The sequence below is a fragment of the Haliaeetus albicilla genome, chromosome 12 (genome assembly GCF_947461875.1).
Source record: "Haliaeetus albicilla chromosome 12, bHalAlb1.1, whole genome shotgun sequence".
Classification (NCBI taxonomy): domain Eukaryota; kingdom Metazoa; phylum Chordata; class Aves; order Accipitriformes; family Accipitridae; genus Haliaeetus; species Haliaeetus albicilla.
Genome location: NC_091494.1, coordinates 14,148,283 through 14,165,906, shown reverse-complemented (window position 1 = coordinate 14,165,906; position 17,624 = coordinate 14,148,283). Strand labels below are relative to the sequence as shown.

At 35.1% G+C, this 17,624-nt stretch overlaps 1 protein-coding gene across 4 annotated transcripts in view; it reads left to right on the top strand.

Annotated features, from left to right (window-relative positions):
- UNC13C (unc-13 homolog C) overlaps positions 1–17,624 on the top strand; it is a 201,049-nt gene that overhangs the window by 17,752 nt on the left and 165,673 nt on the right. For all 4 annotated transcript variants that reach the window (XR_011327075.1, XM_069798209.1, XM_069798208.1 and 1 more), the window contains 2 exons: positions 12,619–12,641; positions 13,172–13,236. Coding sequence is in view for 3 of the 4 variants with exons in the window: in XM_069798209.1 (XP_069654310.1) it covers positions 12,619–12,641; positions 13,172–13,236 (88 nt within the window). In the remaining variant the exon portion in view is untranslated. The remainder of the gene's footprint in view (positions 1–12,618; positions 12,642–13,171; positions 13,237–17,624) is intronic.

Here is a 17,624-nt window from a genome sequence, read left to right as displayed (position 1 = left end):
GGGTTTGCAGGGTTTTTTCCTTAAAAATAAAGTTCCTTCTCAGGCTGATGGTGCAGTTTGGGTAAAGGAAGGATGTCTAGTCAGATGGCAGAGTTCTAGTTTAGTGTATAAAATACTATAGCAATTAATAAAAATGAACATGTATATTTGCATGTATTTTGCCAAACTGAGCTGCTAATTACTTCATTGACCAGTACTAACAACTAATGCCAGTCAGTCTTGTTCATACCACAGTATAAAAGAGATTGTTGATAATGGTCATCTTTTCCCCTGTTTAATCAGTCTGCCATTGTTGTAACAAAAGTAAGAGTTTGTCCTCTTGTGCAAATTCTTTGAAATCTATAAGACTCCTCTGTTGTCATTGCCACTTCATTTCTTCAAGTGTTTTGTTGTTAAAAAATTAAATACAAACTTAAGTTTATATTTATCCGTTAGTGAATAATGGTGTCATGGCACTATTGAAGGCTTAGGCATAATTAAATCTAAACAAGCTGTCTTGAATTAATGCAGCTTTAAGGTGATATAGTTTTGACATACTTTATATGGCTTTAGGTATACTTCACCGTAAACACTCACCAGAAGCCCCCACTGGAAGGCTTGAAGCAGCGTTGTGACTACACTTTAATTTTCCTTTGAGTTTAGCATCACCTTGTACAAAATAATGAAACTTCTTTTTTACATGATCTCTTTCAGATGCTTTTCCTTCACTGAGCCTAATGGCATTTCTCATCTTTCTAATCTCAGGCATAGTCTAAGGGAAAAAAAAAAAGTTGTTAATGAATGACTATACTGCAACTAGTCTTTGCATCATAGTGAAAGAATAGCCCGGACAAGAGCACTTTTAGCTGATAAAAGTTAACAGCAATACCAAGCCCCAGAATTTTCTGTTCTCTTTCAAAATACTGAAGCCACTGTATTCAGTGATACAAGGATATTTTTGTATTCTACCATATCCCTAATAGATTTTTTTTTTAACCTGCAGTGATGAAAGACTTCATTAATATAAGGGCTGATTATGTATGCTGTGTGGCTGATATAGTTGATCTGCAATGTTTAAAAAATTAAATATATATTCATCTAATGTATGAGGTATAAAGAGTTGAATTTGGGGACATAATACTTTTCAACAGGAGTTGATTCATCTATTGCTCTTCTCTTCATATGTAAATAATGTAAACAGGTAGATTACTGAGGCTTTTCATCAGTGTAAATTCCCCTCCATATACACATCAGAAGACAGGGACAATGGAACAGATGTATTGTGTAAACAGGCTGGGGAAGAAATGGACATCCTTGAATAGATGTGTGGTGCTGAGGAAACAAGGTTTATTGCAAGTTAAGGAATCTATTTTTGTGCTGTATTGGGGATGACAATGAACTACAGAATTTAATAATCCAGTTTATCCAACTGTCTTTTTTTTTTTTTCTTTCTTTCCTTCATGTTTGTGCCTGCCTTTTAGTCAGGTAAACAAATTGACGGATATCTTTAACTTTGGGGTTTTGGTGGTTTTTTTGTGGGGTAAGAAGCTGAAGTGGGGGGGAAACTAAATACATTATCAGATTATGTGGGTAGGAATTGATAAATACAATATATTCCTGCACTGAACCTTCTTAGCTAAAATTCTAGAAAATCCTTTTTCATATATATATGCGCACTCTGGAAACCTTCCAGTAATATTACAGGAAGTAAAACAGTGTTCTAAAGAACTATTAACAACTCCATGAATTCAAAGTGTTGCAGATGAAACAATGTGTAATGATTTGACTGAGTTTCTCTTGCATATGCTTGTGTTTCATGCACACAAGACACTAGAGTCTATGCTTTTTTTTTTTTTTCCCCTTGCCACTATTTTCACTCTGGAGTCAGGCATGAGTCTTTATACCCTTTTCTTCCTGCTCCTCTTCTGCCCTTTGGTGGGGAAAAGGGATATCAGAGATTTAAGACAGTAAATGGCAGTTCGTTCAACTTGAGATTAATAGAATTGTAGAAAGGTTGCTTTAGAAAAATATGAGGAAATATAATCAGTTAATGATAAAGATGAAACATCCATCTTTTTCCTGTGAATAAAGAGCAAGTAGTTACATTCACCACCTACTCTAAAGTTAGGACTTCATGAAAGGAAGATCTGCATCAGTTGCTTGCTGTTACTACATGTTCAATCCACCAAAAGAGGGATTAGAGTAAGGGAAATGATACTGAGAGTAGTGATCATCATCTTAGAGACTTTCACCATTCAAATAAAAGCAAACCCCTATTAACAAGAAGTGATGTTTTTTCCAAGATCTGTTAAAAAAAAATAATCCAAGTTTTAGAAACCTTAAGTGAAAGAATTCTTTAAAAAACAGTTTAATACCTCTTTCAGAAAACATAATAGTGTTCTTATGTCTGCTCTATTTTAATTCTGTAGTTACAGGCTACATGTTTATGAAAAATCTTAGATTGTAATACTGCATGTCTTTGAAAAAAGGATAGTAGCCAAATAAATTGAAGATCGTCAGTTTAATTTAGCATAGTAACTCTTACTGAATCAGTGTGCATTACACCAGGAAAACATCTGTTACAAATACACTTGTGTAACAGTCTGGGAATCCAAAAAAATTCTATTGTCATCAGATGCCCCTTTGCTGGAATACCTATACCTATTCTTTAATCATCAAACAGCTCCCCCACCCCCCCCAACCAAAAAAAACCGACCAAAAAAACCCCCACCACAAAAAAAACCCAACACCCCAAATAAACAAATACCGCCCCCCCACCACCACCACAAAACCCCCCACTTAACCAGTAAAGTTTAGCAGAAATCATCTATATTTTGGCTGTTTTTACAAACAAGAAAAAAAACCCAAAACAAACCACACCAAACCACTTCTGTTTAGAGAATGACTTCCTTTTTTAGGAAGAATAATTCATTAAAACTGCTAGTTTCCTTCATAAAGAAGAAAGTCTCTACTACTCTACTCCTTATGAGAACAGGACACTATTTAACACTATTTTCACTGACTTTAGAATTAATGTAGATTGATTAATATTCATGCAATTTGCCTGGCCTTTTTGTGCTTAAACAGATTTAAAATAAATTTGCTAGAGCTAAGAGAAAACCTGAGCATGAATGTCAGTTCCAAGAACTTACTTATACTGGTTCTGCTGTGGAGATGAATGCAAATCAATGTTTTATTACCAAGATCAAGAAATATTTTCTATTTTTATTTCTAAAATATTTAAGCCTTTTCTTTAGATCATTGTATTTTAGAAGCAGAAATAACACTGCATCATTTTATAATGCAGTTCCAGGATAAAAGGAATCTTGTTAAAGCAACTGGCTAAAAAAATATCTAGATGTTCATTTAAAAAATGTAATGACTTGGAAAACATAAGTTCATAAATATGCTCAAATCTTCCTCTGATCTATAGGGGAAGTAGATTACAATAAAGTGTGAAACTAAAGAGATTCTCTGTTTTGCTGCCAAAGCAAAATTCTGACTACTTTCATGGGACAGGTGCCAGACTTTTTCTTTATGCACATTTTCCAGGTGATCAGTGGAGTACCTACACAGTTGTGTCTCTCTGTCACTCTAAATAGGAGAAAATATCTGATATCGTTCCAGTTCCTGCTGATGCAAAATTATCGTTGAAACTGATGAAACCTTGTCAGCCATGAGATTTGCCTCCTTGATCAGTAGAGAGTATTCTTAAGATAGATTGCATGATCAGCACTTTTGGTAAACCTGAAAATAAAGACAGGATTGATTTGATATAAATAATTCTAGCAAGAAAAATAGCCACATACATACAGACACATGCACTTTTATACTGTTTAATACGTACCATTTTTGTAAGAGAGTTTTATTCTGCATTTGCCTCATGTAAAACTCTTATTCACTCCAAAACCTATGTAGAGAGGGTTTTCTAGGTAGCCCATGTCTTCTAATTGTGTTGCCGACAGAGTTGTTTAAAAACGTTCTTGATACTATGGTGAAGAATATGGTGTATAAAAAGATGAAAGTTAACTGGAAAAAAATGAAAACCCTGTTGAACACAGAAAAGACTGTAATCTCTTTTCACTGATTAAGTAGTGGCAAAGAGTAAGCTGCTGACTGATATGCTAGTAGCTTCTCTGGAGTTGACCACTGAAGTTAGTTGGACTTGTTTATGTTACAGTGGAATCTCAGAGATGTGATGTGGCAAAACACCTTTTTGACTCCTTTTCTTTGAGAAATGAGGTTTCTTGATCAGAGGCCAAACAGCAGCAAGTGATTTGTCAATGCTATCATAGATTCATAAACCATGTATAGCTTTAGGTATCACCAGTGTAATTGCAGCCTCACCAAGGGAGTTCTTGTCCATCAGCTGCATATATACTAAGTTGGAATAAGGAGAGAGACACATAATTAACTTATTATTGAATGTAAAATAAACCAGGATAGAAGAATATGTATAAAATGGATGAGTAAAAACTAAAGCAGTTTTTAATCTTAACCTGTAGATCTTCCTGTTCCATTTAGCACAAACAGGATAGAGCTGATGCTTCTTTGCATCCATAAGGCAGGGAAGATACTTCAAACAAAGTAGTGGAATTTTGTTTGGGAATGTTAAAAGGCTTGTTGGTAGAAATTTTTCTTTTATAAAAAAAAAAAAGCAGAGCACAAGAAGACCTGCCTTTTCCTCTTAACTATAGAAAGTGATTGTGGAATTCAGAAGGATTTATGCTTGTCCTATGAGGGCAGAAAAAGTCCAATAGAACCAAAAGTCATGCTTTGAATTCCAATGTACCAGTCTATAGCTCATAACATCTGTGTGTCTCTCTGGTGTTTATATATAATTATTCCAACTTAATATTACTTTAAAGCAGAGCTGAAACAAACAGTGTGTAATTTGATTTTGTTTCTACCTATAGCATAAAAGGTAATAGTGGGGAAAATAACAATTTTTTTAATGTTTTAAGGTCAGTCTCTTTACTTTCATGAGAATTATCTTGAGACTTTGAGTTGCTTCAGTTAAAAAAAAAAGGTAATTATATTACAGAACAAAATATGCTGAGCTTTATAGTATTTGCTACTTGAATGCTACTTGTATATTTTGTAATTGTGAGTAAGCATATGTTATTGCCTTTTTTTGACATCTAATATACAACTAACATTGTTAGCCATGAAGAAAAGAAAACGTATTACTGTTATACTCTAATGCATTTGAAGTACTGTCACCATCTCCCTCCTTAGTTTTTTCTCTCTATAAGACACAACAAACCAAATCCTTTCAGTCTGTCCTCACAGATTGTTTTATGAATCTCTGCTTCTTCTGGCTTTTGTCATCCTCTTTCTCTTCAATTTGTTTACTTTTAGTGTGGTTCCAAAAACTGGAAAAACAACTTCAGCTGAAGTTAACAGGTGCCCATAAAGCTGAGTCATCTCTTTCTCACATTTGACACATACTAATACTTTCCAGAATGACAGTAGCTTTTTTTGCACTAATATTCCATCTACAATGCTTTCGATTTCAAATATACTATATGCCTTGTACTGCTAACTAATCACTTTTTTACCATTTTTCATTTCTTTCTTCCAAACATAGAACTAGTTTTTACAGTAGTGCCAAGGCAGTGAAGTTAATTCAGTAATATAAGAACATCTTGAATTCTAATCCCATCCTTTCAAATACTTGCAACCCATTCCAGATCAGTGTCTTCTGCAGACTCTATGAAATTCTGTTCATCCAACTTGCTGAGAACATTGGCTAAAATCAACCTTTACAATATTGGCTGATACGCCACAGGATACTTCTGCCAAAAGAATTACTCCCAAATATCACAATACAACTGTACGCTATTTTCTACCAATTTCACCTTTACTGTATTTATCTTGCTTACATAGGGAATGTCATGGAAAACAATTTTCAAAATTCATACTAGCATTTTGTGGTATTTCAAGTCTTCTCCTTCCCTCATATCAGTTAAGCCAGTTTGCTTATCGACAGAAGAAAATCTGATTTCTGTGTCTATCTCAGTAAGCAACATTGCTGATGTCATCTTTTTATTCTGTATGTGATTATACATTGACTCATGTTTTCTTCCACTACTATAAGTCTTGAAATTAGTCTGGCTTATCTAAATCTTTTAGCCTTCTAGTTTGGTTTTTTATAAGATTTTTTTTGAAGTGTTTGAGGCTATTTTAGATAGTTTCTTTAATCTTAGCTAGAAAGTGTATACAACTCCACAGGAGAACAACTTCATACCAACAGCAGCTATGAACATGATAGCCTGTGAAATATGTGACTGTTTTCCAGACACTGTGTTCTGCTCCTTTGTTCTTGATCCTAGGGTGTATATATTGTTCTTGGTCTTTAACTGTAGGATTTTTATATGACTTATGGGTTTGCCACCATTAGCATTTTATTTTACAACAGTGTCACACTTTTGAAGCAAATCTCTCAGTCTTCCCAATTGACCACATTTGGTTTGACCACTGGAATGTCTGAGTGTAATCTAGATGTTTTACCAATGCAACTAAGCCAGATGTTGCTCTCCAGGATCACAGCTGATGTGCTCAGCAACTAATGGGTTTTCAGTCCACAGAGCCAAAACCAGAACTGGTATGAAGTAAATGCCCCCAAAGTGTTTGTGGTGTGAACACTGAGGTCTTCAGCACCAACTCCTTTGACCTTCTGATCTGCTCTTACGGCATTAAACTATTTGCTATTGCACATGTACTCTTTGTTGTCCAAGATCTTAAGCAGTTTGCTCCTATGTCCCGGGCAGCCATTTAACATTCCTGCCCTACTGTCACTTCTGTTTATGCTGTTACCACAAACCAACCTGTATATCTCAAAACCTCATGTTCAGTGTAAGAGGCACCAAGGAACATCATCTCCCATAGAGTCCTGAGGGACTACTTTCACAGCTGGTGTCAAATCAAGTGGCTGGTTGCTTGGATCTCTTTGGAAGAAACACAATGGGAATTCAGCTTGCAAGTAAGACCGTGACATAGTGGTCCAAGTCAAATATTTTGTGGCAATGTTGGCTGTGTGATATGGAAAGACTTACAATAATCAATTATCTGTTTGTTTTCATAGGCTATAATTAATTACTTGGTTCCATTTACTCTTATCATTTGTATCAAAAGATGTAAAATATGCCTCTTTATCCTTTATGGATAATGTATGCTTTACCATTCTGATGTGTTCTGGGGTTGGAATAGAGTGCTTAAAATGCACTCTGCATTCTGCCTCCCTACCATCACTCTGACAAGCCAAAGACTGTCAAGAAAGCCCAGTCTTCAAGAGCGCTATAGTTTTTTTGAGACCACCAAAAATTAAGAAGCACTAGTATCATACCACATTCCATAATCAAATAGTTCTCTTGATAGTCAATAATTTATTCTTTTAGAGGTAAGTTTCAGAAGTTGGTAGAAGTATCTAGTAGCTGTTGAAAGACAATAGAAAACAAGAGCCATTAGAAGTCTAATGGGACTCAATTTCTAAACACCAGAGATGTTTTTAAAGCACATCCCCTTGTTTCAGATTTGCAGACCAGTTTATTAATACAGACACAAATGCATTTTTTATCTTCACCAAGCTGACCTCCTGTTTTGGCTCTCAATGTATCCACTAGTAATTTTTCTACATCACTGCTAGTAAAGTGCTAGCAGCAATTCTTCTGTTTCTCCTGTCAACCAAGCTTTATTCAAGTTTGACCTTCTCTTTGTCAGACAAGCATCACTCATCTCTTATGATGTGCTGGCTTTAATATTATCTTTCAAGTGTTATACAGTATATCTTCCTAGAATATGCTTCAGCAACACAACAACCTCTAGGCTTACATATTGTAATATTCTGTTCTGTAGTGATAATATTAGCTTCTGGGTACAGCATTTATTATTTTAGCATGGCTTAATTTGTGTTATTGTTTTGGACAGACAATCTGCTTCTTTCATGTGCTGCTTTTATTTGACCCTCTTATTCATCCTTTATTTCCATTTCTTAGCAATACATACTAATTCAAATTGTCCAGCTTGAACTCCAAACTACTTCTGGCTATGGGTACTTTACACATGTTATTTCCATGGAACAGCTGTACTGTTATCCAATTCCAGCAAGTATTATGTCTAAAGGGTTTGCTTCCAGGAATGGTGTAATTATCAGTCAGTTTGATGTTCTTGCAATTGTTTTGCAGAATTAAAGACTAAAATTGTACTTTGAGAGATTAATGAAGTTTAAATCTTTTTCCAATTTGGTGTTACACAATTATGCACACTTACAAGATGGAAAATCAAGGTAGTATACATAATACCATTTCAATCCTGGGTTTCCTGACAGTTTAGACTTTTATGACCTTATTACCGTTCTTGTGCTATGGCAGGGGGGTGGTGAACTACATTTTTGCAATCATTAAAGAAAGAGAAGTGTATTAGGATGATGCTCTGCTGCTCAGAAGAATGCAGAAGTGAAATAATGACACAAGGCTTGAAGGATGCTTATGATGTGGGGTGGGTGGGAATCTTCTGAACCTCTTTGATATAAATCTCTCTGCTGACTGATGAGACTGTTGTCCAGTTGTATTTCTGATGGTATCATAAGCTACAAAAGCAAAGGTCTGTCTTCACTTCTGTATCTTCCTTGCTAGTTTATCTTTCATGCTGGAAGAATCTGCCTTTTCATCATCCTTTAAAGATTCTTTTTTCTAGGAAGTTTGGGTGTAGAAACTAGTTATCTTGTATGATGAATTCCTGTGTTGTGTGGTAAGTTACAGGTGACAACATTGCTATTAAAAATGGATAAATCAGACCATGTGTTAATTTGAAAACAGTTGATGTGTAAAGTTCAACTTTTATAAGATCTATTAGTTTTCAGACAGAGTTTGAATAGTAATTATGCAGCGTTAATAAACACTTGTTGGAAATTTTTCTTAGCCTTCTCAAAACCTTTAAACTGATACGTGGATAGAAAATAACTTGGGGGCTTATTTGAGGAGGCTCAAAGGATGCCAAATAAGCCTCCCTCACTCTACCCCCTTTGGGGTAGATTTTCCCTTTGCCTTCAATATTTGACAGTTGCAAATGTAATTTTTGGTAGTAAGTAGCTAGGTGACCATCCTACTTTTCATCATTCCACTACACAGGTATATATGTGGAGTGCACTGAGCTGAAATAGCAACAATTGTGGAGCAATATCGCTCCATGGATTTCTCCTATAATTCTAGTAAAACATCTTGCGGTTATCTAAAATGGCATATGGTATAGAGGCATAACACGAAGGCTGTACGGGTATTTTGTAATGTAGTAAACTTTCACATTTAAAAAAATATCTAAGGAGAAACAAACTAGTTGAAATAAAATAAGAAGTATCCCATAGGGTTAACCAAATGAACCAATGTTTACACTTTCTAGTACGTTCATAACCTTTTTAGGTTAGTTGTTTGCCATAGAATGTGTGGATGACAGAAATGAGTTATATCAAGATAAGCTCTTTTAAGTAAATCACTGTCATACAGCAGTATAATCTGAGATGTCTAGCCTTGTATCCCTGATTTGAAAATACATTCAGTGGTCTCTTACATAATCACAGTTCATTTCTTATCTACATCAAGGAATGTTTCTGTCTATTCTGGTAGCCTAATGATACAAAGTGAACTGTTTGGTGACTGTACACTTCCTGATTTGGTGCTCTCATACACACAGAGAACACTTCACAGTTCAGATTATTTCACTCTTGGTGAGTTCAGAAGAAGCAATAAACAATGGTTTCAAACTAATTTTGTCTCTGAAGATGCAGTCATTTTTTACAAAAAAGAGATGCTCTCAAAATCTCGTTTGGGGAAATTTGTGTCAGTTGTCTGCTTTATACAATTTCTGTTGAGAAAAGAGGCTGTTAAGACTGGTGCATTTATTTTTTTAAAGTAGCAACTGCAAAGAAAAACAAGTTAAACCAAAAACGTAATACCTTTTTTCCCTTCCTAATTTTTGATTGTCACTCTCCTTCCTAAATTTAGGCAAAATTAGGTTCCAGTAAAGGAAGTGTAGTGAAATTAGATGAAGCTGGCTGAAACCCAAGAGAGGTAAAGAAAATTTCATATGTCCATCTCTCATGCTCTGAAATATAAAATTCCATTTAATGTGGAAGACAAGTCTCAACAATTTTGTATTTTTTAATATAACTTTCTAAACAACTGAATTAAACATATAATTCATGTGATTCTTTAGGCAGCTGGTAGCAAAGTACCTGCAAACTATTTAAAAATTGCATTCCACATAAATAATACTGAGATTTATTATGCATCTTTAAAAGGCAGTATTACCAATATAGTTATGGTTAGATATTCTAGAAAGAAGGTTTAGGTTGCATGAACAGATTATGGTGAGGCTTCTTACGTTACAAGTGCTGTCCTGCCTAAAACTTTCCTCAGTCCCCAAATTTCTCTTCATCTTTTGGACTCTGCCTTTTTTACAAGTTTGAGTATTATTTCAGTCTCAGTCTCAGTCTCTCCTACTTAGAGTCCTGCGGGTATAACCTCTTTTGCCTTTCCTCTCATTGACCTGTCCAGGTGATGCTTCAGCACTTTGGTTTTAACTATTCCTCTTATTTTCTTTAGCCCTCATACAAGCATATCCCATTTTGGTTCCATGGCCAGCCCAGCTTACAGTCATTTAATTACTCCTTGCTCTGCTCTTACTCTGCTTATGAAAATGCTGTAATAATTTTGTAGTGGGAAAGTAGGATCATATGGTCATCCAAGTCTCCTTTATACGCTTGTGGAGAAAGAGTAGCCAATTGTATCTGATGTTGTCAGACAAACACATCTCAGAAACAAATAAGAAAAAAAAAAAAGAAATTGTAAAAGCTAACCTCATTTTTATAAATCTACTCAGTCAAATGAGGGTAATTTGACAACTAAAATGCTGCAACTTAATTTAGTCAAGAATTAGTTTCTGAGGCAAAATTAAAATTTTTGTATTTCTGAAGGCAGGGGAGTTTTGAAGTAAGAAAACATCAGAATAGTTCATGTCCCAGCAGAAAAAAGTACCTTAATGGGTTTTTCTGAAACAACAATAAAAATTGATACCATGTTCATTTATATTCAGGAGAAGAACTATGAAAAGTATTAATTCACGGCAAGCAGATAATCTTGATGCACAGAGATGTGCTTACTCTATTTTTACTAAATAATGGAATTTACTATTAGTAATAGTTTTTATGTTCTGTATAACTCAAAACATAAGTTTTCCTTGGGACACTAAACTATATTTAATTCTTTTAGGCATACTCTTTCTAAAAGGATTGTTCACGATAGCTGTGAAACTAAAGCTAAGATCTGTAGTCAAGCATAAGAAAATGGCAAATTTTACGGTCTTGCAAAGGAGAGAAAGTTGCACAGTTGGATTTTTTGTGGATTCAAATTTGGTGTTGGGACTTTGCTAATAACTAGTAGCTTAATCATCTTTAACCTTTTTGAATAATGCAAAATCAGGTATAATCTGACTGGTGAAACATGTTTTGAACAACTTATCTCCAGTTTCTATTCTGCCCATTCCTGTGCAGGTGCTTTGCTTTGATCACATAAGTAGCCTCTAAAATTAGTGGTACGATAGAGCCTTTTCATTCCCTGGGTTGTCACTACTATACTGTATGCACCTTTACATTTGCCTTCATGTTTTTTTCACGTATGTGAATAGGATATTTTCTTGTAGGTAAACCAGTTCAAAAATGAAACGTAGCATATGTTTAAGGTGTAAATGATCATTTTGTAATGTATGTAATGTGGGATATCTCCAAACATCTTAAAAATACCTGAACTATTTAAAGGGCCTGTAGAACATGTACTCCATTTGGGGAGGAAAAATGGAAAGATCAGTAAGGTGACAATTAAAGCAATGCAGTTTCATGTATGCACTGTACTATAAAGTGTCCAAAAAAAAGACACGCTGGTTGAATAGTATATAAAAACAATTTTAAATGTATGTGTATTTTAAAATTCACAAGACGATAAAACAAGGTTAGCTTTTCCTGTCAGCAAATATATTCTGTCTGATAGTAAATGTGAATACATCACACTTTTGCATTAAGCAATTTTATATATATATATATATATCTATCTCATATCTTATACTTCCACAATTGTAGTTCTTCAGCTGGCATTTGGGGGGGAATTTCTGTCATTATATGAATAGCTGTGATAGAAAAGAATAGTTACAGTTCAGGGGTTTGGGGTTTATTTTATATCCTTAGTAGAAACACTTTCCTTTTCCTTGAAAATAAAGCATTATTTTTTTGAACACTGCAAGTATATTAAAATATATATTCAATAATATTAAAAATATATATTAAAAAAAACCCAAACCAAAACAAAAAAACTAAAAATCATATGAGATGGGATACAGTGTGTAAATTATATGGTATCCACACAGTCCTGCATAAGTGGCAGGGGTTCTTATCTATTGAAGACATCTCTTTGCTTGTTTAAAATGTAGTGACAGTGGTCTTGCCACAATGATACAGCTAAGCACAGCTGTTACTTGGATTCTGCTGTGCATTAGCAGATTAAAACAGTGACAGTTTTTTATAGCATAAGATATTTTCTCAGAGACTGTTTTGTCTAACCTATATCCCCCTTCTTCCTAATTCTCTTTCAGATAGCGGTTCTGTGGATGAAAAGGTTTAAAATCACGTATTTACTATAGGGATCATGTATTTTGTTGATGTTTGTTTGTGACTTATTTGACCTGTTTGGTTCCTTCATTTTAGTTGTGATATCTGCATGTTTTTCCCAGCTTTCCACTCTTTTGTTCTCCTTTGTGTGTATTGCAAATGTGTTGCTTTTATAAACAGGATAACCCTCACTGTTGTGCTTATCATAATTGCCAACACAGGGGTCTGCTACTGTCAAACATGATATCTGGGATTTTTGCTTCTAATTATCATTTACATTGCATACACTATAGGAATTAAAGGACAACAATATTGGGAAGCAATATCTTATCTTCCCATGGGTTCTTCCAGTGTGTTTCACTAAATGCTCGATGCTACCAAAATGTATTCCAAAGGAATAGTTACTCTAGCTTTGGCCTGGAGCTGACCCTGCTAAACATTTTCATATTAGGTGTCATATGTTTGAAGCAGTTAAATTCTGTCCAAGATTTACTAAGAGCAACTGAGTAACCGTACTGTTTTTGGTCTTTATTAAAGGCTCGGATAGCAAGTGGAAGTTCCTTGGATACTTCCAAGCTTTATGCAGTCCAGGCATTTAGTGGGTAAGTACCAATATGACTGTGAATTTTGTTACTTACATCTGCAAATTAGTGTCATAGTGTTATAGTATTTTTTCTAAGTCTTGTTCCTATAAGAAATAGAATTATTTTAGGAGGAACATAGTCAGTTTCATTGTGTATGTTTTCTCCTTTTAATTTTTTTAAGTCCTTAATTTTTAAGGAATTAATACAACAATGTAGATGCACAGGTCAACTGGATGATAAATATTTTTACCTCTTTGCATACAAAATAAATGCCCTTTGAAGCTGTAGTCTGATTTTGTCTTCATTTTAGTAAATGTGTAGTAATACAATAATATTTGAAATCTAAAACATCAAGGGAAAAAGATCTTTCAGTTGCTGGGAGTGAATATGGCAGAAACCTGTACATTTTGTTTGGTTGTCTCCAGATGGAGTGATCTTAAATCCAGTTCTAGGGATTCCTTCCTTTGAGGAAAATCTCTCCTTCCTATTTTGAATACCTTTTTATTGTTCAGTCTCGAAAGGAAAAAAAGTAAAAGCCATTGGTAAAATTTATCAGTTATATTAGTTAGCTATTTAAAAGGGATATTATCCTCTTGCTGGTGCACTATATAAGCACTGTTTGCTATAGTTATGCTTTGTTACAAAGACAAGGTGATGAGATCAAATTATCTAATTTATCTTCCACCTTCTCATTTGTACATCTTAATGGCTGTACAACAGATTCTAGACACTATGAAGTTTTCCCATTTAGATTCCTCTGTTTGGGGTTTTTTTCCCCCTAAAAGGTACTAATGGTATTAATTTGCTTAATATAATTCACATGCTGCTGTGGAACGTATAGTTAGGGTAACTTTTATTTCTAAACCTTTGTCCTGGTTTCAGCTGGGATGTAGTTAACTGTCTTCCTAGTAGCTGGTACAGTGCTATGTTTTTGAGTTAGGTATGAGAAGAATGTTGATAACACACTGATGTTTTCAGTTGTTCCTAAGTAGTGTTTAGACTAAAGTCAAAGATTTTTCAGCTTCTCATGCCCAGCCAGTGAGAAGGCTGGAGGGGCACAAGCAGTTGGGAGGGGACACAGCCAGGACACCTGACCCAAAATGGCCAACAGGGTATTCCATACCATGTGACATCACATCTAGTATATAAACTTGGGGGGAGTGGGGGCTGGGGGAATCATCCCTCAGGGACTAGCTGGGTGTCAGTCAGTGGGTGTTGAGTTGCACTGTGCATCATTTGTACATTCCAATCCTTTTATTATTACTGTTGTCGTTTTATTAGTGTTATTATCATTATTAGTTTCTTATTTTCTGTTCTATTAGACCGTTCTTATCTCAACCCATGAGTTTTACTTCTTTTCCCGATTTTCACCCCCATCCCACTGGATGGGAGGGTGGGGGGAAGTGAGCGAGTGGCTGCGTGGTGCTTAGTTGCTGGCTGGGGTTAAACCATGAGAACCTTAAACAAATTTAAGAGCATTCTCCATCTTTTCAGTGGCTTAGGTAGTTTCTGTATAGTTTGTCATACCTTGAAAGTGTTGTATTTCTTCCTTTTCCAGCTCATAGAAACTTCAGAGTTGCTGTAAAAGTGTGAGGCCATATGTGACATTGTGCAGGATTAGTTGCTGAATGAACGTGAAACATTTTAAATATTGTGAGAGATAATTCATGTTGTTTTCTTACTAACGTGCTCCTTGGCATTACCATGAAATTATAGTATACTTCTCTTGGCTTGCAAACCACACAATTGCTTTCGCTTTGATCAGTTGCATTTTTCTCATAAGGTCAAAAAAGTCAAAAGTATCTCAGTACTAAAATGATAAAAACTTTTTCCTTTTATATTCATTAGCACAATTTCTTACTATGCCAAAACAGCTAGTCCTTCTTTGAATGGGATTTTCCAAGTACTGTATCTCTCTATTTTAAAAATAGACCAATATAAGTGCTGTGAATTTTCTTTCCTGACTTCCAAATGCAAAACATTAGTATTTCTGTTTGAATTATATTGTTTGTCAACATAAAACTAGCACATCTGAAGCAACTTTGTTTCTCTTGATTAGGTTACTGATTTGAATACTTTTTCAGCAATGTAATAGCCACAAAAACATTTACTAAAACTCTCTATGCTCATGTTCACATTATTCTTCTAACGGAATCATGGAAGGCTTTTATCAGATCCATTGCAATTGTGCTAGCAAATTATGATAATAACATTTTGATTTGATGTATGGCAATTTATATTTGGTGGCTTCTTTATTGAAAAAAATTAATGCATATCAGAACCAAAAGGCATCACAGAGGCAGCTTCTGATGGTTGCCTCAAATTCTCTTTGTCATATCCGTAAAGATGGTATATTCTTCTTTTCTCTTTTGTGCTATGCAATGTCAATTCATTTTTACTCATCTGTTTTGATGGCCTCAGATTTGAGTAATTTATGATTTGATGCACCACTAATAGTAATGTACCTCACCACTGAGAAGCATGAATCTGATGTCTTAAAAACTACACAGTAAGTTGCGGTCTACTGAAACTAAGAATGATCATACTCAGAAGCATTAGTGTGTAAGCCTGGTACAAAACTTTGGGGCTGTGTATTTAAAAAAAAAAAAAAAAAAGCTGTTCATAACTGTCAGCAACTACTTCTGAGAAGTCTGGTGTATAGATCACTGCATGGTTTCCAGAACTAGTAGGAGAACAATGTTTTAACATCAAAATGAATTCAAATTCTTGAAATACAGTGTAGAAATTGACATTCTCAGATACTTTTATAGATGCTGTTCAGTGCAGAATTGTATATTACATTCAATGCTGTATTCCTAGAATAAGAAAGAATGGGTTTTTTTCTCTAGAAAAATCAGAAATCCGAAACCGAAAATAAAGCTAGTCCAAAACTGCCTTGGATTTATCATCTGTCACTTTAAATGGCCCAATTTTGATCACTGCATGTGGTTAGGTTTTCATTGCTTAAGCTAGAGAATTATTTCTTAACATAACCAAAATCTTAAGGAAAATTTTCCACTTATGTTTCTTCTTTTTTTTCCTTATTTCCCCTTTTTTAAGTAACCTATATTTCCCCTTTTTTAAGTAACCTACTTCTTGTTGCTCCATTACCTTATATTGTTTGCACCCCATACGAGTAAGCTTAATAAGACAGAGCTCATTCTGTCATATTGTTTGCAATGTGCAAAACCAGAAAAGAAACAGTTTAACATCTAGTTGTTGTCTAATTTAGGAATAGCATTTTGTAAGCAGACTGTGTGAGTGTAGGCAATCAAGTATTGATATCTATGCATGCAGGAAGCTGCATTTGACCATACAGTTTTGTTGTATGCATTACTTTCCATAGCCAATTACTTAATTATGGTTTCCTAATAGGTGTAGGACTTAGAAAAGTGGTGTACAAGAGTGTATAGAATTCTTACTTATTGTAGGTTGCACACAAAAACCAATCTCATAGATGTAAGGAGGCCTTTTGCCACTGACAAGAACTATACAGACAGAAGTTGGTCTTTTTATGCCTTCTCTTCCAATCACAGGTGAATAAATTCAAATATTGAATCCTCTAAGAATAAGCTGTGTCAATCCCTTGTACAGACATCCTGTAACCACTGCACAGGACTACTTCAAATGACTGACAGTAGCTCAATACTAGCTCATGTTTTTAGCTCAAACCTTACTTCTTTTGCTGACAAAGTTTGGATTGGGCCTCTACTCCCTTTGCTGTCTGCAATATATTTGTGCAAGCCTCTGTTTCACTAGGCCTCCCTGAAAACAGTGATGCAATTTGCATTTAACTTCTCATTCAGCTGAAGAGCTGTGACATCTCAATGGCTGCTGTGGCTCTGTTTTAATCACACTTTCCACTCTACTCCTGCATCCAAAAACTAATCCTAAATTCAGGGAGCCCTCAGCCTCTTCACTGCCAACATAACTGGCTGCAGCCTTAGCTATGACTCCTTTTCCCTTTTACTCTCCCCAAAAGCTGTTGCCCTTTGAAGTGAGGGGAGATTCTTTCCCTCACAACCCTTGATAACTTGCTTTATCTATATAGAAATACCTCAGTTGCCTCTTCTGCCTTACTCTTCCTTCTCTTTCATAGCACAGTGCTGTGACCCCACCTCACATGCACCAGCACATCCCAAGTCCATGGCACAGACTGCAACTCTTCATTCTCTGCAATGATCTCCACTTGGCTGCATGAAATGAGAGAAAAGCCAGGATGAGAAAGAAAAGGCAAAGACCAAATACAGTTTTCCTGGGGCTTCTCATGCTATTTCCCTGTTAAAAGGCAAAAGCTCCACCTTTCCTGTTCTTTCCATGCCAGTATCGAACAATAACTTCTTCATTTTATTTTTCTTCTTCATTTTATTGAAAATGAGACACTTTAGAATTCATCCTTTCAATAT